At 46.8% G+C, this 25,502-nt stretch overlaps 2 protein-coding genes across 3 annotated transcripts in view; one reads left to right on the top strand and one right to left on the bottom strand.

Annotated features, from left to right (window-relative positions):
• The window catches only part of zbtb32 (zinc finger and BTB domain containing 32), a 76,834-nt gene extending 71,987 nt beyond the window's left edge, over positions 1–4,847 (bottom strand). The window contains exon 1 of the mRNA XM_073055488.1: positions 4,755–4,847. The gene's annotated coding sequence lies outside the window, so the exon portion shown is untranslated. The remainder of the gene's footprint in view (positions 1–4,754) is intronic.
• A 13,356-nt stretch (positions 4,848–18,203) lies between these two features.
• psenen (presenilin enhancer, gamma-secretase subunit) overlaps positions 18,204–25,502 on the top strand; it is a 53,291-nt gene continuing 45,992 nt past the window's right edge. Inside the window, exons 1-2 of one of the 2 annotated variants that reach the window (XM_073055535.1) lie at positions 18,204–18,227; positions 19,116–19,221. In XM_073055535.1, coding sequence (XP_072911636.1) covers positions 19,161–19,221 — 61 coding nt within the window. In that variant the 5' untranslated portion in view covers positions 18,204–18,227; positions 19,116–19,160. The other variant, XM_073055527.1, reaches the window with a different exon arrangement.

Here is a 25,502-nt window from a genome sequence, read left to right on the forward strand (position 1 = left end):
GGTGGATTCAGTGATGTGCTGAACTGTGTCCACAACTCTCTGCAGTTTCCTATGGTTTGGTTGAAATCCATCTGTATTAACGCCACTCCCAGCACTTGTTTGGTACCTTTCTCTTTGTATCTTGGCCACTCGCGTCCATCTGGATACTTTGTGAGTGTTGTGGCAGTCTCTGCACCACCTCAGGTAGTGTGTTTCAGATGCCAACTGTCCTCCCCAGAGGGAAAAAACTCCCCCCCTCAGATTCCCCTTATCCTGAACTCATACCATCTGGTCCACTGGTTGGTAATGTACAGAGTTGCTGCAGTAAAAAAGTTGATTTTCAAGGCGTTTATGGATATCTAGTATGGCAATTACTCAAGTCGAGAATGATGTTCTCCCAAGGGGTTATTCCCTTAATGGGGAATGACTGTGTGTGACTTTGTTTAACGTGGGGAGGCTGATGCTCAGGCAGCCACCACGTGGTCCTTGACAGATTGGGGTTAAGGTCCAGTGGCATGGAGTGCAAGATGACTGTGGACCCTTCACTACTGCAGCCTTCCTCCACCTTCACTGCCATTGTGATGTGTCATCAGCTTCTTGCAGATCTACCACTGGGGCCATGGCTGGATGGCACCTCCCCCCGACCCTACCAGGAGCTAAGTGCCAGACGCCATCGCTCTCATGATCTCAGGAACTCACAAGCCCCTCCACCAGGACAAGGTGACAATCCTTGGAGGAGGTGGATATCCATGTCTGTGACAAGAAACGTCAGAATGTGTGGCACCATTCATTGGTTTCCCCCAGTTGTGTTGGTTGTTAATGGAAGCAAAGCATTTCCCCACATTTTAATGTACACATGATAAATAAATTAACTTGGATCTGAATCTGAATAAACAGACTTTAGATAGCTTTGCCACAGGGATAATAATCTTCTAAATAGCAGACAACCTGCTGGAGGAACTCATTTATTTGAGCAGAATCTGTGACGGGAGAGGATTCGAGAGAACTCTATATCAAGAGTCTCTCCACTACGCTGTATCTTCTCTCTGACTTTGTGGGCCTTGACCACCCTCACCACACCCTGAGCCTCCACTGCTCCACAGAAAATGTCTGCCCATAACTGAAGTCCTCCAATCCAGGCAACACCCTGGGGAATTTCCTTTTAAACCACGGTAGTGCAGTCACATCCTTCTTATAGCATGGCAATTGGAGCTGCATCCGGTGCTCCAGTGGTGGTCCAATTATTGAATTATACTTTGGTGTTGGGGTCAGTGCAATGAAGACTCTGGGCATGAAAGCTCTTCCCCTGGGAAGCTCAGCAAATGGGAAGTGATTCCATCTGTGGAGCAATTGACAGGGTGGGGAGCTAGTAAGAGACACAGAAACAGGGAGGAGTGTAAGGGCCAGCAGGGGTTACAGCGGGAGGAGTGTAAGGGACAGAGGGGGGTTACAGAGACAGGGAAGGGTGGAAGGGACTGAGGGGGGGTCACAGAGATGAGGAGGGGTATAGTGGCTGGGGGGGTTAACAGAGATGGGGAAGAGTGTAGGGACTGGAGGTTGTTGCAGAGTTGGGAAGGGGTATAAGGGCCGGAGGGGGTCACAAAGATGGGGAGGGACTGGAGGCATTACTGAGATGGGAGGGGTATAGGGGCTGGAGGGGATTACAGAGATTCAGAGATGTGCAGGGGATGGAGGGTATTATAGAAACAGAGAGGAGTGAAGGGAAGGGTTAACTGATATAGGGAGGGAAGTAGAGGACAGAAGGGGATTCCAGAGATGGGAGAGGCCCAACCCATCACTGTCTCTTATAATGAAAAATTACCATCTTGGTAATTACCATCCAGAAGTGAGTATATTCAGCCATCAGACCCCAGGGGAAGAAGACTGCAGCTCCTCCTCCTCCCCCCAATCACAATCTCCTGGAGGTGGACTAGGTCACGAGCTGGCCAGTTTTGATTTCCCAGTGATGATGCAATCATGATGTATTCTCTGAGGGCAACGAAGGTGTGACCTCGGTGAGCCAGACTTCCTGGAAGATCAGGACGTTGACTAAGCCCTGGCCTGTAAAACGTCCTTCGTGGACCACAGGACCTCCATTGACTCAAAGGTTAGGGTTTTCTCGGCGCAAAACCACGTTTACCCAATTCTCTGAAACACCCTGTTCCAAATCCTCTGCAGCTTGAGGTCGCAGGGCTGTCACAACTGCTCACAGTTTCCTTACCAATGTGAGAAATTCAGACCCAATCAGCTAACTCTACACATGGGATCTCCTGTGATTCCCCCTCATGGTGACAGGACGGGGTCTGTGTCTGTGATTCCTCCGCACGGTGACGGGACGGGGTCTGTGATTCCCCCGCATGGTGATGGGACGGGGTCTGTGTCTGTGATTCCCCCACACGGTGACGGGACGGGGTCTGTGTCTGTGATTCACCCACACGGCGACAGGACGGAGTCTGTGTCTGTGATTCACTCACACAGTGACAGATGATTCTGTGATTCCCCCACAATGATGGGATGGGTTCAGTCTAAATTTACATTTCCAAGAATACAATTCAGGCTTGTGGAATCTGGATTCTTTCAGGTAAAACTACATCAAATACCATGAAAAATCTCTGCTCCTTAAGGTGTGGGAAGCTGTCACCAAAGACTCATGCAAATTTCCAAAGATGTACTATGGAGAGCATTCTAACTAGTTGCATCACTTTCTGGGATAGAGGGGTCACTGCACAGGACTATGAAAAACTATAGGAAGTTGCAAGCTCAGCTAGCTTCATCATGGGTGCTGGTCACCCCAGCATTGAGGACATCTTCAAAAGGTGACGCCTCGAAAAGGTGGCATCCATCGTTAAGGACCTCCGTCACCTAGGACATGACCTCTTCTCATTCCTTCCATCAAGAGGTGGTACAGGAAACTGAAGACACAGCTTTTTTCCCTCCGCCACCATATTTCTGAAGGGACATACCTCAACATTTTTTCCTCTCCTCTTGCACTACTTATTTAATTTTTCAAAATATATTTATTATTGTAATTTATAGTTTTAAAAGAATTAGTATGTGTTGCAACCTACTGCTGCTGCAAAGCAACAAATTTGTCACTAATATTAAACCTGAATCTGATTCCCAATGAGGTCCAAACAGTTCACTATACCACCACCCACATAACTTCCCACAAAATTTCCTCCTTTAATACCGAGACACAAGAGACTGCGGATACTGCATTGACCTGGAGGAGAGAGAAAAGGGGCAGGGGGAGCAGGTTACTGAAAGTTGGGGAACTCAGTGCTTGGGGTTGTAGATTACTGAGGGTTGGGGGAGAGATACGAGGTGCCGTTCCTTTAGTTTACTTTTGAGTCTCACCATGACAGTGAGGAGGGTGAGGACAGACTTGTTGGTGTGGGAATGGGGAGCAAAGTTAAAGTGGCAGATCACCGAGAACTAGAGATTGACTCCATTAACACTGTCAATACATAAAGGATTTTGCCTGAACCTAAAGTATTGTATAAGATGGACCTTTTAATCCACTTCCTTCTGGCCCTTGCACTTTATTTTCTGCCTGGACCAGAATTTCTCTGTAACTGTACCACATTATTATGCATTTTGTTTCTAGACACTAGACACTAAAATACTACAGCACAGTACAGGTCCTTCGGCCCTCAATGTTGTGCCAACCCATATGTTCCTTGAAAAAAGTACTAAACTCACACTATCCCGTAACTCTCTATTTTCCTTTCATCCGTGTGCCTGTCCAATAGGCCCTTAAAACCCCTAATGTTTTAGCCTCCACCACCATCCCTGGCAAGTCATTCCAGGCACCCACAACCCTCTGCGTAATAAACTTACCCCTGATGTCTCCCCTAAACTTCCCTCCCTTAACTTTGTACATATGCCCTCTGGTTCTTGCTATTCGTGCCCTGGGAAACAGGTGCTGGCTATCCACCCTATCTATGCCTCTCATAATCTTGTAGATCTCTATCAAGTCCCCTCTCATCCTTCTATGGTCCAAAGAGAAAAGTCCCAGCTCTGCTAACCTTGCTTCATAAAACTTGTTTTCCAATCCAGGGAACATCCTGGTAGATCTCCTCTGCACCCTCTCCATAGCTTCCACATCCTTCCTATAATGAGGTGACCAGAACTGAACACAATACTCTAAGTGTGGTCTCACCAGAGATTTGTAGAGTTGCAACATGACCTCTCTACTCTTGACCAGAGACTTGTTTCTCCCTGCAGTAACTCGATGTACCTGTAACTTTAATTAATATTAATCAGAGAACAATGGTACTGGAGTGTGGCAACTTGTTGCAAACTATTCTCTACAGATCTCAAAGAGAAAGATCTGCAGATGCCAGAAATCCAAGCAACACAAACAAAGTCCTGGAGGAACTCAGCAGACCAGGCAGGATCTGTGGGAAAGAGTCCTGATGAAAAGTCTCAGCCTGAAACATCAACTGTTTATTCTTTTCCATAGATGCTGCCTGGCCTGCTGAGTTCCTCCAGCAGTTTGCGTGTGTGCTTCTCTACGTATTTACTCATTACTTCTATGACTGTTCTAATCTTTTAAATCTGAATTCTAGATTCAGATTCAGAATAATTTATCACGTGGAAACATACAGTACAGTGAAATGTGTCATTTGTATTAACAACCAACGCACCTGAGGACGTGCTGGCAGTAGCCCACAAGCACCCCGACACCTTCTGGCACCAGCACGGCATGCCGCAGTCCTTGACAGAACAACACAGAACACAACAAAACAACAGCAGCAAAACAAGCCCCTTACCTCACACATATGGACAGTCCTCCAACTCCAGAACAGCCCTCCAGTCTCCAAGTTTTGGCCATCGGGTTTCGACACCTGGATGTCCGATTGACCTTTGGGTTTCGATCTTTGGTATCAACCCCAGACTAGACGCTCCCTTTTGTAAAATCTCTCTTTGCACTGCTTATTTAATTTAATTTTTAATATATATATCCCAGTATTATGTATTGCAATGTATTTCTGCTGCAAAGCAACAAATTTCATGACATATGCTAGAGATATTAAACCTGATTCTGATGACATGACCCGAATTCCAAGCTCGCTGACTGACCGACCCTAATGCCCCCTGCTCACATGGACATCCAATCCTGGGACAGCCTGACATCCATTTTAAAACTTTAAATTCTATGCCTTTAAAATGACCTGGCACCTTATTGTCTACCTGCACTGCACTTCTGTAACAGTAATATTTTAATCTGTATGGACAGCATGCGAAACAAAGTTTTTCACATGTGGAATTGACCATGATGAAGTAGTTCAGGGTCTGCAACGTTCATGGGAGTTCAGCACCCAGCTGCAGTTCAAGGATTAAAATTCTAAAGAGGAGGGAGGCAGAACTGAATACAGCAATGTTCTCTTCGACTTAGTTCTGGTGGCACATCACCACCACCACCTACTGGCCATCAGCAGTGAAACAATTTATACGGGATGCCATGAGCGATGACAAGAGGCTGCAGAATCAGCTATTTCCATCACAAGCACAAGTGTCCCCTCCATTGAGAACATCTTCAAGAGATGGTGCCTTAAGGCGGCAGCACACATCACAAAGGATCCTCACCATCTGGGACATGCCCCCAAATTACTACCATCAGGGAAGAAGTACAAGAGCATGATGACCCACACCCAACGGTTGAAGAATAGTTTCTTCCCTTCTGCTATCATGTTTCATAATGTTCCGTGAACACTAACTCATCATTCCTTTTTGAACTATTTACTTATTTTTGTAATATTTAGTGATGTTATGTTTTGGTACTGTATTGCTGCCACAGAACAAGAGATTTCTCATCAATTAAGTCAGTGATAATAAATTTCTTCTGCTTATAAACTCTTCTCAGGCTTCCAGCTGGGTACAGGTATCAATTTTAACTAACATTTCAATGACAAACTCTGTCACCTTCATCAAGGATGATGCCTGGGCATGTCTAATCCAGTGGTATTTATATTCCCATTGTCTGTTCTTCCTGATTGGTTAGTCCTCATCCAATCAAGTTTCTGCTGCCCCACCTTGTTTACAATCAAAATCCTGTTCTTACTTAGAACGAGGCCTTCGTCTTTATTAAAACTCTGTTCTTCTAGTTTTATTTCAATGGCTTTCTTCACCAAGCTGTCCCAAAAGCCATTGATGTGACACAGTAGTTTTGTGTGAAACCAAACCTCTGGCCATTGTGAATGCAATGTTCTGCTACCTCCAACTTCTCCAGGTAACTCAACGGATGCACCTCCTGTGTTCCTAGATACAGGTTTCCACTGTGCATCCTGTCTGGCTGATATATGCTGCTCCACATTCACAATCGTGTAAGTACCAGCTGTCCTGAATCCTTGGTCATCTTTGACTCGCATAAGCTGTGATCTGAGCTTTCTTACGGATTTGTGGATGGTATTAATCCAGCATTTCTTCAGGATCTTGGTGATCCTTCCAGGAACCTTGGAAATATAGGGAAGACAGGCTGTAGTGATGGGTTCCTCCTCATTGTTAGATTTCCCAGTTTTTCTGTCAGCCTTTTTATGGGCCTGATTGATTTCCTTCACCTTGTAGTCATTCTATAGGAATGGCATGCTAAATTGTCTTATTTCCTCATGGAAATTCTCCAGGTCCAAAATAATTTCACACAGTCAATCTAAGTAGAAACCCATAAGGAAGCTCAAATCACAGCCTATGTGGGTCAAAGATAACCTGGGTTTCAGGACAGCTGGCCTTTACAACATTCCCTGTGAATGCAGAGCAGCGTATATCGACCAAACGGGACAAACAACATTTTAGGTTGTGATCCTTCATCTGGATCCTTCTTCTGTCTGGGAAAGGGTCCCAACTGGAGACTTTGACTATCCATTTCCCTCCACAGATACTGCCCAACCCACTGAGTTTCCCCAGCAAGTTTGTTTATTTCCTCAATCATGGAATTTATCTGAAATGTTACTGTTACTCTCTCCACAGACACTGCCCAACCTGCTGAGATTTTGTGACATTTTCCCACATTTCATAACATATTGGTTCAGTTTTTCTTATCCCAGTTACCTGGATATCCTAGATGGTGATGCTAGGCAGGTCCCATTTACAAATGACAAAGATTTTACACAATCTTAATATACTGGTCACTTTGCCCAATTTCAAATTACCCCATTGCAGACATTTTTTTCTACATGTTGCACCCACACCCTCCTTCCTACTAAAAACTGAAATGCATCTCTCTTTCTCATTAGGGATGAAGGGTGGCAGGCTTGGAACATTGACTGTTCCTCTCTCTTTATAGATGCTGCCTAACGTGTTGAGTGTTTCCAGCATTTACTATTTTGATTTCAGTTTGCTAAATATTTGCATTAATTTCATTGCAGTCAGATTATGCAAATGAAATAAAATCCATCTTAAATAAGCAGCAGCCCACCTCAGGCATCGTCATTAGAAGAATGCAAAACCCACACACTGATAATGTGCACCTAGCTTTACTTTCTTAGGAAGTTTAGAACAGTACAGGCCTTTTCGCCCATGATATTGTGCCAACATCTTAACCTACTCCAAGATCAATCTAACCCTTTCGTCCCACATATCCATTTAATACTAACAAACTTCTACAGATATCCAGACTAGTTGCCTCATGATCTGGTATGGCAAATCAAATGCACAGGAACATAGGAAGATGCAGAGAGTAGCAGACTCAGCCAACATATTATAGGCACATCCCTCCTCACCATTGGTAGTATCTACAGGAGGCGCTGCCTCAAGAAGTCGACATACACCGTCAAAGATTTCCACCATCCAGGCTATGCCATCTACTCCTAGCTCCCATCAGGCAGAAGGTACAGAAGCCTGAAGTCCCACACCACTGGGTTCAGGAACAGCTACTTCCCTTCAACCATTCATTTCTTGAACAAACCAGCACAATCCTAATCATTACCTCAGTATAGCAACGCTAGAACTAATCTGCATTACAATAGACTTTAAAAAAGTAATTGTGTATAATTTGTGCTTTTCTTGTGAATGCTACTTATCTGATACTATGTGCCTGTATACTACTGCAAGTAAGTTTTTCATTGTACCTGTGCTCATAGAGTTCAACTCGAAAAAGTAATTCACTTTCATAAGGTCAAATTTGACGGCAGAATACAGGGTTGATGGCAGGATTCTTAGCAGTGTGAAGGAAGAGTGAGTTCTTGGGGCCCACTTCTATAAATCCCTTAAAGTTGCTAAGAAGGTGCATAGTGTTTTGGACTTCATTAGTCAGGAAATTAAGTTTAAGAGCCCTGAAATAATGTATAAAACTCTTGTTAAACAACACCTAAAGTATTGTAAACACAAGAGGATTCTGCAGATATTGGAAATTCAGTGCAACACACGCAAAATGCCAGTAGAACTCAGCAAGTCAGGCAACATCTATGGAGGGAAATAAACAGTCAACATCAGAGTCTTGGCCCAAATTGTCGACTATTTATTTCTTCCTACAGATACTGCCTAACCTGCTGAATTCCTCCAGCATTTTGATTGTGCTGCTCGAAATTTCCATAATCTGCGCTGATCAACTGGCTGGAATGTTCACTGATATCTTTAACCTCTCACTTCAGCAGTCTGAGGTATCTACCTGCTTCAGTTATACTGGCGCCTAAGAACACAGTAACCTGCTTCAATAATTATCATCCAGAAGCACTTACGTCCACTGTGATGAAGTGCTTTGAAAAACTGGTGATGAAGATTTGTGTTTTGGTATGGCCAAGTCAAAGTCCTGACCTTAACCCTATATAAGTGTTGTGAAAGGACGTAAAGCAAACAGTTCAAGCAAGGAGGCCCAAAGATGAAGCAGTTTTGGAAGGAGGAATAACCTAAAATTCGTGCAAACTGATGTGTAGGACCGATAACGGTTACTGGAAACATTTGGTTGAAGTTATTGTTGTACAAGGGAGGTCACACCAGTTACTGAAAGCAGAGGTTCACATGCTTTTTCCAAAAAATACATGTGGCATTGGATCAATTTTCTTGGAGAATGGTTAAGCAAGTGTGGTGTTTCTGGTGTTGTTCGTTTGATTGGGTTCTCATTGTCTAGTTTTGGGACTTGTGTGGTGATCTGATCACATTCTGGCTCCTGCTTGTGCTGGGCTAGGAAGGATTCTGCAGGGATCACAGACTTTCTAGTGCCACTGTATAATAGAGCAAAAATTAGTGGAAGTTAGAGGATTGAGAAGCTTTTAAAAACCAACAGAAGGCAAATGAAGAAGCCATTCAGAAAGTAAAGATGCAACATGAAAGTAAGCTAACCAATAATATTAAAAAGGATACTTAAAGTTTCTTCAGATACATAAAGTGTAATGAGAGGCAAGAGTGGATATTGGACTGCTGGAAATGATGCTGAGGAGGTGGTAATGGGGGACAAGGAAATTACAGGTGAACTGAATATGTATTTTGCAACAGTCTTCGCTGTGGAAGACACTAGCAGTATGCTGGAAGTTCCAGAGTGCCAGGAGTCAGACGTGTGTGAAGTTGCCATTACTAGGGAGAAGATTCTTGGGAGACTGAAAGATCTGAAGGTAGACAAGTCACCTGAACCAGATGGTTTACACCCCAGGGTTCTGAAAGGAGTGGCTGAGGAGATTGTGGGAGCATTAGTAATGATCTTTCAAGAATCATTAGATTCTGGAATGGTTCCAGAAGAATGAGAAATTGCAAATATCACTGCACTCTTCAAGAAGGGAGGGAGGCAGAAGGAAGGAAACTACAGGCCAGTTAGTCTGGCCTCAGTGGTTGGGAAGATGTTGGAGTTGATTATTAAGGATGTGATTTTGGGGTACGTGGAGGCACTTGATAAAATAAACTGTAGTCAGCATGGTTTCCTCAGAGAAAATCTTGTCTGACAAATCTGTTGGAATTCTTTGAAGAAATAACAAACAGGATAGACAAAGGAGAGTTGGTTGATGTTGTGTACTTGGATTTTCAGAAGGCCTTTGACAAGGTACAAGCCTATAAATAAGTTATTAACTACAAACTTTCTGCATTTTCACTCAAAGAGTAGAAGGAGATGAATTATATAGTTCTCGTTACATGCACATGCAGTTCAACTCTGAGTGAAAATGCAGAAAGTTTGTAGTTAATAACTCATTTCCTTCTATCTGAGGCTACAAACTTATCTATCACCCCTGCTGTGGACCACTTCTACGAGGTAGAGATCCGTATGCTCCACGACCGCTGGACTAAGTGTGTAAATGTAGGAGGGGACTATGTTGAAAAATAAATGTGCTAGGTTTTCTAAAATTAACTCCTTCTACCTTAGGCCATGAACTTAACAATCACCCCCCGTATAACATAAGAAGAAGCCATCCCAACACAACTAGTCACTGGCACCCAATCAGAAAAGGCTCCCTTTATTCCCACTCTTTGCCTCCTGAATTCAGCCATTGCTTTATCCATTCTCAAATCTTTCCTGTATTTCTATAGGCTTGTAGCTTGCTAAGCAGCTTCATGTATGGCACCTTGTCAAAGGCCTTCTGAAAATCCAAGTACACAACATCAACCGACTCTCCTTTGTCTATCCTGTTTGTTATTTGTTGAAGTTAATAACTCATCTCCTTCTACGAATTTATCAATCACCCCATGTTGTGGACCACTTCTGGAGATCCATGATGCCAACTTCTACAAAGAAGGGATCTGTATGCTCCACGACTGCTGGACTAAGTGTGTAAATGTAGGAAAAATTAACGTGCTAGGTTTTCTAAAATTGACTCCTTCTAACTTGGGCCGCAAACTTATCAATCACTCCTTATATGTCAATGGCTTGATGACTGAATTGATAGCCCTTTTTTTTGCAAAGTTCACAGATGATACAATAGGGTTTTTAAAGAGACTCTTAGAAAGGTACATAGAGATTAGAAAAATAGAGGGCTATGAGATAGGGAAATTCTAGGCAATTCCTAGAGTAGGTTGCATGGTTGGCACAACAGTGTGGGCCGAAGGGCCTGTAATGTGCTGTAAATTTCTATGTTACATGAAACATCTCAACTCCTCCCTCAGAAGTGACTTGGATCCACTCCAATTTGCCTACCAGCACAACAGGTCACAGTAGATGCCATTTCATTGGCTCTTCACTCAACCCTGAAAATCTGGACACCATCAGTCTTTCATTGATTCTATGATGATTGTTATTCTGCTATAGATTTATTGAGAAGGCCTGCAAGAAAATGAATCAGAATCAGGTTTAATATCATTGGCATATGTTGTGAAATCTGTTAACTTTGTGGCACCAGTACAATGCAATACATAATAGAGAGAAATAAAACTGAATTGCAGCAAAAAAAAATAGACACACACTCATCCATACAGGTCTTAATGAAGTCAGTGACAGCCATGGTGCACTCATTCTGAGTCAATACATAATAGAGAGAAATAAAACTGAATTGCAGCAAAAAAAAAAAACAGGAAGCTGTTCCTGAATCGCTGAGTGTGCCATCAGGTTTATGTACCTTCTGCCTGAATGAGAGGACGGCATGCCCTGGGTGATGGGGGCTTTAATGATGGACACCTCCTTTCTGAGGCACCTTTCCTTGAAAATGTTTTGGATAATATGGAGGCTAGTGCTCATGATGGAACTGACTAATTTTACAACTCTGCAGCTTACTTTGATCCAGTGCAGTAGCACTCCACACCCCACACCATACTAGACAGTGATGAAGCCAGTTAGAATGCTCGCTACAGTACATCTGTAGAAGTTTGCAAGTGTTTTTGGTGACATACCAAATCTCCTCAAACTCCTAATGAAATGTCTTGCCTTATTAATGGCTGCATCGATATGTTGGGTTCAGGTTAGGCCCTGAGATATTGACACCCAAGAACTATAGATTGATCACTCTCTCCACTTCTAATCCTTCTAAGAGGACCGGAGAGTGTTCCCTCGTTTTGCCCTTCCTGAATTCCACAATCGGTTCTTTGGTCTTACCGACTTTAATTGCAAGGTTGTTGCTGCGACACCGCTCAACTAGTTGGTGTATCTCGCTCCTGTACACCCTCTTGTCACCATCTGAGATTCTGCCAACGATGGTTGTATTGTCAGCAAATTTCTAGATGACATTTGAGCTGTGCCTAGCTACACAGTCATGGGTGTAGACAGTGTTAATTGTCAGTGAGGTGGAGATGTTATTTCCAATCCACACAGATTGTGGTCTTCCAGTTAGGAAGTCAAGGATCCAGTTGTAGAGAGAGGTACAAAGACCCAGGTTTTGTAGCTTTTTGATCAGAACTGTAGGAATGACAATGTTAAATTCTGAGCTGTAATCAATAAACAGCATCCTGATACAGGTATTTGTATTGTCCAGCTGATCCAAGACTGCACAGACAGCCAATGAGATCATGTCCATTGTAGACTATTGTGGCAATAGACAATGCAATAGAAATATATATCTAGCCATAACCAACCTCTCAAAGCACATCACTGTAGATGTGAGTGCTATTGAACAATAGGCATTAAGGCCGCTCACCCTGCTCTTCTTGGGTACTGGTATAATTGTCCTTTTGAAGCAGGTAGGAATTTCCAACTGTAGCAATGAGAGATCGAAAATATCTTGTAACACTCCAATTGGTTGGCACAGGTTATTAGAGCCTTACCAGCTACTCCATTGGGGCCTGTTGCCTTGTGAGGGTTGACCCTCTTGAAGGACAGCCTGACATCACCCTCCGAGACAGAGAGTAAAGCATCACTGCCATTCATGATGTTAGGTTTTGCTTTGCTTTGAAGTAATGGCCTGCAAACCCAGAAAAGAGTTGATGTGCATCCGATGTTGCCTCCAAACTTGTTTGGATTTGTCCCTTAGCTCTTGAAATAGCCCTCACAAGACATACCTGGTTTTCTTATACATGCTTAGGTTACCAGACTTGAATGTCACAAATCTAGCCCTCAGCAGAGCACAACATCCTGGTTCAGGCACAGATTTTGAATTGGCTATGTACAGTAAGTTCTTGTAGTCACACACTCATCGATACAGGTCTTAATGAAGTCAGTGAAGCTGTGGTGTACTCATTCTGAGTCAAAGATGAATTCCCGAATACAGTCCAGCCCACCAGTTTAAAGCAGACCTGTAAGTGCTTCTGCGCCTCCCTTGTCCATACCTTCTTGGTCCTCACTACTGGTGCTGCAGTCTTCAGTCTCTACCTATACTCAGGGAGTAGAAGTACAGCCAGGTGATCAAACTTTCCAAAGTGCGGGCATGGAATAGCATAGTAAGCACTCTTGATGGTGCTCTGTGGTCCAGTGTGTTGTTTCCTCTGGTGCTACAAATGATTTGTTGGTAATAATTATTTAAGGACTTTTTTTAAGCTGGTCTAGTTAAAGTTCCCTAAAAATGATGGGAAGGCATCTGGACAAGCTGTTTAATTCCTGGTGATTACATTGCTCAGTTCATAAACAGCCTATTTGACATTGACCTGTCAAACGCTTCTTTAAACGAACGAATAATCCAGCTTGGCATCCCCTCTTCCGCCATCTTAAAGGGGGAAGCACGCCAACGCCAACCAGAGTTCTGTCACTTTTAAGTAGCAATTGATCTTTTAGTCACATTAATACAACATTACTAACTGTACAGACCTTAGATGTAGCAGACCAAAACAGGAGTAATTGATGATATCCATCAGAGTTTCACGCACCAGTCGCCTTCTCAGCGTCAGCTCGGCATCTCATACATGGTGACGTATATGTACTTTGATAATAAATTTACATTGAGCTTTTAAATCTGTGGGGAATTTGTAGCTAACAATGAGTAATTGGAGAAATTTGATGAGAGTGAGGAGGAATTGTGGACATTTGAGGAGAGTGAGACAATTTAGTTTAAATAGGGAAGTTTGGGGTTAATTGCATAGAAGTTGGGAACTGGGTGGGGTCAGTTGTTTAAAAGTGGGTAAAATGTAGAATTATTTGAAAGAAAATTGAGGAAATAGGTAACTCTTCGGTAAATGAGGGACTATAGGTGTAAGTATGAGACATTTAACAAGATCTGTTTTGGTAGGCTGTTCTGGAAGATTGAGATGCATGGTGGTGAAGTTTAGATTTAGAATTGTCTTGCCCATAGAAGTAGTGGAAGGGATTTATTCTGGCTGGACCACCGTGACCAGTGATGTTCTGTAGAGACCTGTACTGGGACCTCTGATGTCTGTGACCTCGATGAAAACACAGATGTCTGCGAGATTCTGCAGATTATCGAAGTACATATATGTCACCATATACAACCCTGAAATTCATTTTCTTGTGGTTATTCACAGTAAATCCAAGAAACAATAGAATCAATGAAAGGTCACACCCAACAGTACAGATAAACAACCAATGTGTAAAGGACAACAAACTGCAAATACAAAAGAGAAATAAATAAGCAAGCAGTAAATATTGAGAACATGAGATGATGAAGAGTCCTTGAAAGTGAGTCTATAGGTTGGGCAAAGAGCTCAGTGTTGGGGTGAGTGAAGTTCAGTAATTTTATCTCCTCTGGTTCAAGAGCCTGATGGTTGAGGGGTAATAACTGTTCCTGAACCTGGCAGCATGGGTCCTGAAGCTCCTGTACCTTCTTGATGGCAGCAGTAAGAGCATGGCTTGGGTGGTGAGGGTCTTTGATGATGAATGCTGCTTTCCTGTAACAGCAATCAATGTAGGTGTGCTCAGTTGTAGGAAGGGTTTTACCTGTGATGGATTACTTTATGCAGGATTTTCCATTCGAGGACATTGATGTTTCCATACCAGGCTGTGATGTAACCAGTCAATAAACACATCTATGATGCTTGCTGAAGTTTAAGATGTCACATTGAATCTTCGCAAACTCCAAGAAACAGGCACTGCTGTGGTTTCTTTGTAATTGCACTAAGTACTGGGCCCAGGACGCCCCTTTCAAAATGACAACCAAGGAATTTTAAGTTGCGGACCCTCTCCACATCTAATCCTCTAACTGTTAGTAGAGGTTAGTAACAGTTAGTAACATCTAACTGGCTCATGGACCTCTGGTTTCCTCATCCTGAAATTAATAATCAGCTCTTTGGTCTTGCTGACATTGAGGAAGAGGTTGTTGCTGTGGCACCAACCAGATTTTCAATCTTCTTCTATATGCTGTTTCATCACATTTGACTTGGCCAACAAGAGTGGTTTCATCAGCAAATTTGAATATGGCATTGGAGCTGTACTTGGGCATACATTCATAAATGTAAAGCAAGTAGAGCGGGGGTGGGAGGGGGGTAAGCACACAGTTTTGTGGTGTACCCATGCTGATAGAGATTGTGGAGAAAATGGTATTGCCAATCTGAACTGACTGGCATCTGTGGGAAAATTGAGGATCCAATTACAAAAGGAGATATGGCAGCCAAGGTCTTGAAGCTTATGGATTAGTTTTGAGGGGGTGATGGTATTGAATATCGAGCTGTAGTCAATAAAGAGCACCCTAATATATGCATCTTTACTGTCCAGATGTTCCAGGGTTTAGTGAAGAAGGTGGCAACCGCAGACTGCCAAAGCAGGAGGTTAAAGATTTCAGTGAACACTTCAGCCAGTTCATAAGCACAGGTATTTATTATTCAGCTGGCATCCCGACTGGGCCATATGCTTTTCGTGGGTTCACCATCCTGAAGACTGTTCGCACACCAGCCTTAAGAGATCGCAATCACAGGGTAATCAGGGGCTGCAGGAGTTTGTGATTATTCCTCCATGCTTTGGCAGTCAAAGCAGAGAAGGCATTGAGCCAATGTGGAAGCAAAGCCCCGTTGTCACCTAGGTCACTTTATAAGAGGTGATAGCATTCAAGCATTGCCACAACTGTCGAGTATCCTTCGTTGATTCAAGTTTAGTCAGGAATTGCCATTTTACCCACAAGATGCTTTCAGGAGACCATCCTGGTCCTTTTATAACTTTCTCGGTCACCAGATTTGAAAGATTTTGCAAGGAAACACTCATACAAGTATCTGGGAGTACAGTTAGACGAGAAGCTAGACTGGACTGCCAACACAGATGCCTTGTGCAGGAAGGCACAGAGTCGACTGTACTTCCTTAGAAGGTTGGCGTCATTCAATGTCTGTAGTGAGATGCTGAAGATGTTCTATAGGTCAGTTGTGGAGAGCGCCCTCTTCTTTGTGGTGGCGTGTTGGGGAGGAAGCATTAAGAAGAGGGACGCCTCACGTCTTAATAAGCTGGTAAGGAAGGCGGGCTCTGTCGTGGGCAAAGTACTGGAGAGTTTAACATCGGTAGCTGAGCGAAGGGCGCTGAGTAGGCTACGGTCAATTATGGAAAACTCTGAACATCCTCTACATAGCACCATCCAGAGACAGAGAAGCAGTTTCAGCGACAGGTTACTATCGATGCAATGCTCCTCAGACAGGATGAAGAGGTCAATACTCCCCAATGCCATTAGGCTTTACAATTCTACCGCCAGGACTTAAGAACTTTTTAAAAGCTATTATTAATGCTTTTTGAGATAGTGATTTAGATGCATATCAGATTTTTTACTGAGTTAAGTATTGTATGTAATTAGCTTTGCTACAACAAGTGTATGGGACATTGGAAAAAAGTTGAATTTCCCCATGGGGATGAATAAAGTATCTATCTATCTATTTACAATAAAGTCTGTGCCAACCATGGTGTATTCGTTCAGATCCACAGATGAGACCTTGAACAAAGCCCAGTCCACTAACAATGCAAATCTGTCTCACACGATCACTTCTTTGTTGCCTTAATCTCTGGAGCTTTGATTTTTAGCCTCAGCTTGTATGCAAATAAGAGAATGACAGCCAAGTGATCAGATTTACAGAAATGTGCTCTGGTCATGGAACTGTAGGGAATCCTTATCGTAGAATAGCAGTGGTCTAGTGTGCTGGGACCTCTGGTGCTAGATTGTATGCTGATGGTAATTGGGCAGGGTTTTCTACAAACAAGCCTGGTTGAAATTCCCGACTACGATTTGAAATGTGTCAGGATGGACTGTTTCTTGTTTGGAGATTTATATCAATGAGGCACCAATAGTCTAAACTTGTACCAGAATTCCTTAATTTACCTTGGTTTTTACTGCCATATTTCAAAGATTCAAAGTCTAGTTATTACCAAAGTACGTGTGCCTAATACAACATTGAGATTCTTCTTCCCAGTGAACCATAAAACAAAGAAAAACGGTGGAACACGTTAAATCCCCAACACACAAAAAAGAACAAATCTTGCAAATGGTAAAAATGAGCCAAAAACACCAAATATAAAACATTAAACCATAAAGTCATAGACTTTGTGCTGTGTCATTCATTGACTGCAGAGCAACAAGAAAACAGAATATGAACTGCAGAGTCAAAAGACAAACAGCATCAATGAAAACCTTGCCCAAGACCCAAGATTCTGGGACCATCTTCCGGCAGCATCAAGTGAGGTGGGAGAGAGCGACCAAAGGCACCTTCCACTGGCAGTAGCAAGCAAGAGGGAAAGAGAGAGAGTGGTCAAATGCAGGCAGATGGTGTTGAACACACGCTCGCCTTCTGCTCTTGTCCTTACTGATTTCAATCTTCCTCCATGCTTTAATCAGAGTGGACCACGGGCTGACGCCCATCTCCATGCTTCTTGGCCTCTAGGCCGCACAATTCACTTTAAACCCAACTGAACTCCCTGGGAGACAGCAAAACGCCAGATCACTCAATCACCCCAAACGTGTAAATATTAACAGTATCATACTTGAAAGAGGAAGTAAAAGAAGTAGTTTCCTGAACTGTCTGAATATTTACCTCAATATTCCTTCAATTTACCTCAGGTTTCCCCATTTTCTCGCGCCCACACCGCCCCCCCCCCCCCCCCCTTTGCTTCCCCATTCCCTCGTAATTTTCCTTGAATTTCCTCAGGTACCTCCACTTCATCCCACAATTGATCTCAGGCTTTCCCTTCTCCCCAACCACACAACTTTCCTCAATTTTCCCACTCCTCCCACGTTTAACATCCCTCTATTTTCACCGCAGCTCGCTCGCCAGGAGAACGGCGCATGCGCCGAACCGCAGCGCAGTGCCCGGCGGGTATTGTAGTACTGTCAGTCTTGCCGGATAAAACTCCACCTCCCGGCATGCCCCGGGAGCCTATTCCCGTCCTCCGCGCTGTTCTCTGGGAAGAAAGACCTTTTAGGGGATAAACCACGTCAAAAGTAAACAAACCACTTTAAAAATTTCAAAGAAAAACTAGAAAATTAGTTGTGATAAAGAATCTACCAAATAGATTGCAAGAGGTCTGTCGGCATTCACCGCAGCCTGAGCTGGTGAGTTGTTCGTCGGGAATTGTAGTTTGTTTCGGGTGTTTTTTCCCAGCAGGCAGCGAGAACGCCGGCCGTGATCGGGAGTCAGCGAAAGGTGGGAGGCGGCAGGAATTCCCCGGGAGGGATCGGGGAGGGAACGAGATTAAAGAGGAGGGGGGAAAAGATTTTCGGGGATTCAAGAGCGACTGCTGATAGGTTGTTGGGAAAGGACTTAAAGGGGAAGTGGGGTTAATGTGCAGGTTTGTAAGGTAGGGTGGGCGAAGTGGGTTAATGGGCAGGGGGTTTGTACGATGGGGTGGGGTTGTTGGAGAGTTAATGGGTAGGGGTTGGGGTTAGGGAAGGGAGATGAGTTAATGGGCATTGACGGAGGGGGGAGAGGTTAATGGGCAGGGGTGGAGAGTGGAAGGGAAGTGGTGAGGGGTTAATGGACAGCGTTTGTGATTAGAGGAGGGGTTGGGATAGAGGTGTTATGAAGGGGAAGGGGTTTAATGAACAGGGAGTGGGTGGAGGGTTTAAGGTTAATGCAGAGGGTGTGAGGTCACAGAGGGACTTCAAGCCCCCTTCAAGGGAAGTAATAAAGGGAGAGTGGAAGGGGTTGTGGGGTCAAAGGGAGTTGAAGTTAATGGAGAGGGGTAAAAGTAATGAGAAGGGGTGAAATAGGAGATTAATGATGAATGGGATAATAGTTATAGGCAAAATGGAGTGATTTAAGTTGGTATTTAGCTATTTAGTTACATGAAAAAGCTGAATAAGGGGAATCGAGGGGGTTCATTGAAGGGATTGTTAAAGGGAAGTGGGAGGAGAGAGGGAACAGAAAGGGGGAATGAATTAGCCAGGCTGTGCATTGCATTACTTTTCATTACTTACGCCATTCCCCCCCCCCCCCCGTAGGAGGTACCTGAGGATTGACGAGTTCTCACTCACCCAAGGTCTACAATGAATCTGGAGCGAGTCAGTAACGAGGACAAACTTAATCTGTGTCGCAAATACTACCTGGGTGAGTATAATTGGCAAGGAGGGTGTTGTTTAATGGGATTGAGAGTGTCTAGCAACTTAACCATCTCATTCCAAGGTACAACTGCACGGTTTGAACATGGCCTTCACAAGTAGACGGGATGGTGAAGAAGGTGTTTGGCACACTGGCCTTCGTCAGTCAGGGCAATGCGTATAGAAACTGTTGCAGTCATACAAGACATTGGCAAGGCTGTATCTGGAATACTGTGTTCTGTTTTAGTCGCTCTGCTGTAGGAATGGAGCCATTAAGCTGGAGAAAGTGCAGAGGAGCTACGAATATGTTGCCAGGACAATTTTGGAGAACAGTTGAGGAGACTGAAAGGTGATCTTATAAAAGTGTGTAAAATCAAGAGGGTATAGATGAGGGCGAATACATGCAGTCTCTTTGCCAGGGTTGGGGAAGTCAAAAACTAAAGGACAAAGGTTTAAGTTGAGAGGGGAGTAATTTAATATGAACCCTAGGGGCAACTGTGTTTTGTCAATGTCTATGGAATGAGCTGGTAGAGGAAGTGGTTGAAACAGGTACATTACCACTAATTAAGAGACACTTCTCAGGGTCATGCCAAGGTTTAGAGGGATATGGAGAAAATGAGGGCAAATGTGACTGACTTAATTGGGGAGAGCCAGTAGGCCAAAGGGCCTGTTTCTGTGCTGTGGGTCTGACCGACGCTGGAACCTGGAGCAACAAACAATGTCTGGAACTCAGTGATTCGAGGGGTGTGTGTGTGTGTGTGGGGCTTGAGTCCCTTCCCCCCTCCCCCCCACCCAAGTTTTAGTCCTCCTTCCCAGTTCCTTTAATTACTTCACACACTGGTCATCCTCCCTCATCTAACGCCATCTATTATTCATCTCTCCTCCAAGTACTTCTCATTCTCCCCTTCTTTACCAGAACATAAAGTACAATATAGGTCCTGCGGCCCAAAATGCTGTGCTGACCTATTAACCAGCTCCACAATCAAACTAACCCTTCCTGCCTCTACGGCCTAGAACCCTCCATTTTTCTTTCATCCATGTGCCTGTCTACGAGTCTTAAATGCCCCTCATGTATCTGGCTCTCCCACCACCCTGGCATCATGTTCTACACACCCACCACTCTGTTTAAAAATATAAACGACCTCTAACATCTCCCCTAAACCTTCCTTCACTAACCTTAAACTGGATTCATCATATTCCAGACTTTAGTGTTCCTTGCTTAGCTCCCTCCAGCTGTCTCCACCTTCACCTTCCCTCCCCCCCCACCCAATATTTTGTCCTTATCCGTTTCCACCAATAGCTGAGTAATTGGAAGAGATCGAATAGATGATCTTCCCTGAAGGGAGATCTCAGAATGCTGAGCGATAGTGATAGTGTGAGTGATGCTGGCTTTTTCCACTCGGGTTGAGTGAGGCGAGAACTTCAGCTCAGGGTGAAAGGTCAAATATTTAACAGGAACCTGAAGGGGATCTTCTTCACTCGGGGTAGTGAGAGTTTAAAACAAGCTGCCAGCGGAAATGGTGGATGTCGATTTGATTCAAACATTTCAGAGAAGCTTGGACAGGAACATGGATGGTAGATAGGGGCTGGGTGCATGTAGAGGACTAGGTTCACTAATGGGAGATGTGTATGGATGTGGTTTGGGTGCAGGTAGAGGGGGACTAGAAACATTGATGGGAGATACGGATGGATATGGTCTGGGTGTAGGTAGAGGGGACTAGATATACTGATGGAAGATACTGAGGGATATGGTCTGGGTGTGGTTGGAGGGCTAGGTACACTAATGGGAGATACGGATGGATATGGTCTGGGTGTAGGTAGAGGGGACTAGATATACTGATGGGAGATACTGAGGGATATGGTCTGGGTGTGGTTGGAGGGCTAGGTACACTAATGGGAGATACGAATGGATATGGTCTGAGAGTAGGTAGAGGGGTAACTAGGTGCACGGATAGGAGGAATGAAGGAATATGGGCTGAGTGAGGTGGAGGATTTAGTACACAGATGGGAGATATGGATGGATATGATCTGGGAGTAGACAGAGGGCTAGTACACCGGCTGGAGAAATGGTCTGGGTGCAGGTAGAGATATAGGTACACCGATTGGAGATATGGACCGAGTGCAGGTAGAGGAGATATGAAGGTCCAGGAGGAGGTAGAGGGGTAACGAGGTGCACGGATGCGAAAGGTGGAGGGAGACTAGGTACACAGCTTGGAGAGGTGGAGGGGGACAAGCTACACAGATGGGAGAGGTGGAGGGTGACTAGGTACACAGATGGGAGAGGTGGAGAACTAGGTTCACAGATGGGAGAGGTGGAGGGGGACTAGGTACACAGCTTGGAGAGGTGGAGGGGGACAAGGTACACAGCTGGGAGAGGTGGAGGGGGACTAGGTACAAAGCTTGGAGAGGTGGAGGGGGACAAGGTACACAGCTTGGAGAGGTGGAGGGGGACTAGTTACACAGATGGGAGAGGTGGAGGGGGACTAGGTACACAGATGGGAGAGGTGGAGGGGGACTAGTTACACAGATGGGAGAGGTGGAGGGGGACTAGTTACACAGATGGGAGAGGTGGAGGGGGACTAGGTACACAGATGGGAGAGGTGGACGGGGACTAGGTACACAGCTTGGAGAGGTGGAGGGGGACAAGTTACACAGATGGGAGAGGTGGAGGGGGACTAGGTACACAGATAGGAGAGGTGTAGGGGGTCTAGGTACACAGATAGGAGAGGTCGAGGGGGACTAGGAACACAGCTTGGAGAGGTGGAGGGGGACGGTACACAGCTTGGAGAGGTGGAGGGGGACTAGGTACACAGCTGGGAGAGGTGGAGGACTTGGTACACAGATGGGAGAGGTGGAGGGGGACAAGGTACACAGCTGGGAGAGGTGGAGGGGGACTAGGTACGCAGATGGGAGAGGTGGAGGGGGACTAGGTACGCAGATGGGAGAGGTGGAGGGGGACTAGGTACGCAGATGTGAGAGGTGGAGGGGGACAAGGTACGCAGATGGGAGAGGTGGAGGGTGACAAGGTACGCAGATGGGAGAGGTGGAGGGGGACAAGGTACGCAGATGGGAGAGGTGGAGGGGGACTAGGTACGCAGATGGGAGAGGTGGAGGGGGACTAGGTACGCAGATGGGAGAGGTGGAGGGGGACTAGGTACACAGATGGGAGAGGTGGAGGGGGTCTAGGTACACAGATGGGAGAGGTGGAGGGGGACTAGGTACACAGCTGGGAGAGGTGGAGGGGGACTAGGTACGCAGCTGGGAGAGGTGGAGGGGGACTAGGTACGCAGCTGGGAGAGGTGGAGGGGGACAAGGTACACAGATGGGAGAGGTGGAGGGGGACAAGGTACGCAGCTGGGAGAGGTGGAGGGGGACTAGGTACGCAGATGGGAGAGGTGGAGGGGGACTAGGTACACAGCTGGGAGAGGTGGAGGGGGACTAGGTACGCAGCTGGGAGAGGTGGAGGGGGACAAGGTACACAGATGGGAGAGGTGGAGGGGGACAAGGTACGCAGCTGGGAGAGGTGGAGGGGGACTAGGTACGCAGATGGGAGAGGTGGAGGGGGACAAGGTACACAGCTGGGAGAGGTGGAGGGGGACTAGGTACGCAGATGGGAGAGGTGGAGGGGGACTAGGTACACAGCTGGGAGAGGTGGAGGGGGACTAGGTACGCAGCTGGGAGAGGTGGAGGGGGACTAGGTACGCAGCTGGGAGAGGTGGAGGGGGACAAGGTACACAGATGGGAGAGGTGGAGGGGGACAAGGTACGCAGCTGGGAGAGGTGGAGGGGGACTAGGTACACAGCTGGGAGAGGTGGAGGACTTGGTACACAGATGGGAGAGGTGGAGGGGGACAAGGTACACAGCTGGGAGAGGTGGAGGGGGACTAGGTACGCAGATGGGAGAGGTGGAGGGGGACTAGGTACGCAGATGGGAGAGGTGGAGGGGGACTAGGTACACAGATGGGAGAGGTGGAGGGGGACTAGGTACGCAGATGGGAGAGGTGGAGGGGGACAAGGTACGCAGATGGGAGAGGTGGAGGGGGACTAGGTACGCAGATGGGAGAGGTGGAGGGGGACTAGGTACGCAGATGGGAGAGGTGGAGGGGGACTAGGTACACAGATGGGAGAGGTGGAGGGGGTCTAGGTACACAGCTGGGAGAGGTGGAGGGGGACTAGGTAGGCAGATAGGAGATGTGGAGGGAGACTAGGTACACAGCTGGGAGAGGTGGAGGGGGACTAGGTACACAGATGGGAGAGGTGGAGGGGGACAAGGTACGCAGCTGGGAGAGGTGGAGGGGGACTAGGTACGCAGCTGGGAGAGGTGGAGGGGGACTAGGTACGCAGCTGGGAGAGGTGGAGGGGGACAAGGTACGCAGCTGGGAGAGGTGGAGGGGGACTAGGTACGCAGCTGGGAGAGGTGGAGGGGGACTAGGTACGCAGCTGGGAGAGGTGGAGGGGGACAAGGTACACAGATGGGAGAGGTGAAGGGGGACTAGGTACACAGATGGGAGAGGTGGAGGGGGACTAGGTACACAGATGGGAGAGGTGGAGGGGGACTAGGTACGCAGATGGGAGAGGTGGAGGGGGACTAGGTACACAGCTTGGAGAGGTGGAGGCGGACAAGGTACACAGCTGGGAGAGGTGGAGGGGGACCAGGTACACAGATGGGAGAGGTGGAGGGGGACCAGGTACACAGATGGGAGAGGTGGAGGGGGACTAGTTACGCAGATGGGAGAGGTGGAGGGGGACCAGGTACACAGATGGGAGAGGTGGAGGGGGACTAGTTACGCAGATGGGAGAGGTGGAGGGGGAGAAGGTACACAGATGGGAGAGGTGGAGGGGGACCAGGTACGCAGATGGGAGAGGTGGAGGGGGACTAGGTACGCAGCTGGGAGAGGTGGAGGGGGACTAGGTACGCAGCTTCGAGAGGTGGAGGGGGACTAGGTACGAAGCTTGGAGTGGTGGAGGGGGACTAGGTACACAGCTTGGAGTGGTGGAGGGGGACTAGGTACACAGCTTGGAGAGGTGGAGGGGGACTAGGTACACAGATGGGAGAGGTGGAGGGGGACCGGGTACACAGATGGGAGAGGTGGAGGGGGACCGGGTACACAGATGGGAGAGGTGGAGGGGGACCGGGTACACAGCTTGGAGAGGTGGAGGGGGACCGGGTACACAGATGGGAGACGTGGAGGGGGACCGGGTACACAGATGGGAGACGTGGAGGGGGACCGGGTACACAGATGGGAGAGGTGGTGTGGGACCGGGTACACAGATGGGAGAGGTGTAGGGGGACCGGGTACACAGCTTGGAGACGTGGAGGGGGACTAGGTACACAGCTTGGAGAGGTGGAGGGGGACTAGGTACACAGATGGGAGAGGTGGAGGGGGACTAGGTACACAGATGGGAGAGGTGGAGGGGGACTAGGTACACAGCTTGGAGACGTGGAGGGGGACCAGGTACACAGATGGGAGAAGTGTAGGGGGACCAGGTACACAGATGGGAGAGGTGGAGGGGGACTAGGTACACATCTTGGAGAGGTGGAGGGGGACTAGGTACACAGCTTGGAGAGGTGGAGGGGGACTAGGTACACAGATGGGAGAGGTGGAGGGGGACTAGGTACACAGATTGGAGAAGTGGAGGGGGACAAGGTACACAGATGGGAGAGGTGGAGGGGGACTAGGTAAACAGATGGGAGAGGTGGAGGGGGACTAGCTACACAGCTTGGAGAGGTGGAGGGGGACTAGGTACACAGCTGGGAGAGGTGGAGGGGGAACAGGTACACAGATGGGAGAGGTGGAGGGGGACCAGGTACACAGATTGGAGAGGTGGAGGGGGACAAGGTACACAGATGGGAGAGGTGGAGGGGGACTAGGTACGCAGCTGGGAGAGGTGGAGGGGGACAAGGTACGCAGCTGGGAGAGGTGGAGGGGGACAAGGTACACAGATGGGAGAGGTGAAGGGGGACTAGGTACACAGATGGGAGAGGTGGAGGGGGACTAGGTACGCAGATGGGAGAGGTGGAGGGGGACCAGGTACACAGATGGGAGAGGTGGAGGGGGACTAGGTACACAGCTTGGAGAGGTGGAGGCGGACAAGGTACACAGCTGGGAGAGGTGGAGGGGGACCAGGTACACAGATGGGAGAGGTGGAGGGGGACCAGGTACACAGATGGGAGAGGTGGAGGGGGACCAGGTACGCAGATGAGAGAGGTGGAGGGGGACTAGGTACGCAGATGGGAGAGGTGGAGGGGGACTAGGTACGCAGATGGGAGAGGTGGAGGGGGACTAGGTAC

Source organism: Hemitrygon akajei, chromosome 1 (assembly GCF_048418815.1).
Source record: "Hemitrygon akajei chromosome 1, sHemAka1.3, whole genome shotgun sequence".
Lineage (NCBI taxonomy): Eukaryota > Metazoa > Chordata > Chondrichthyes > Myliobatiformes > Dasyatidae > Hemitrygon > Hemitrygon akajei.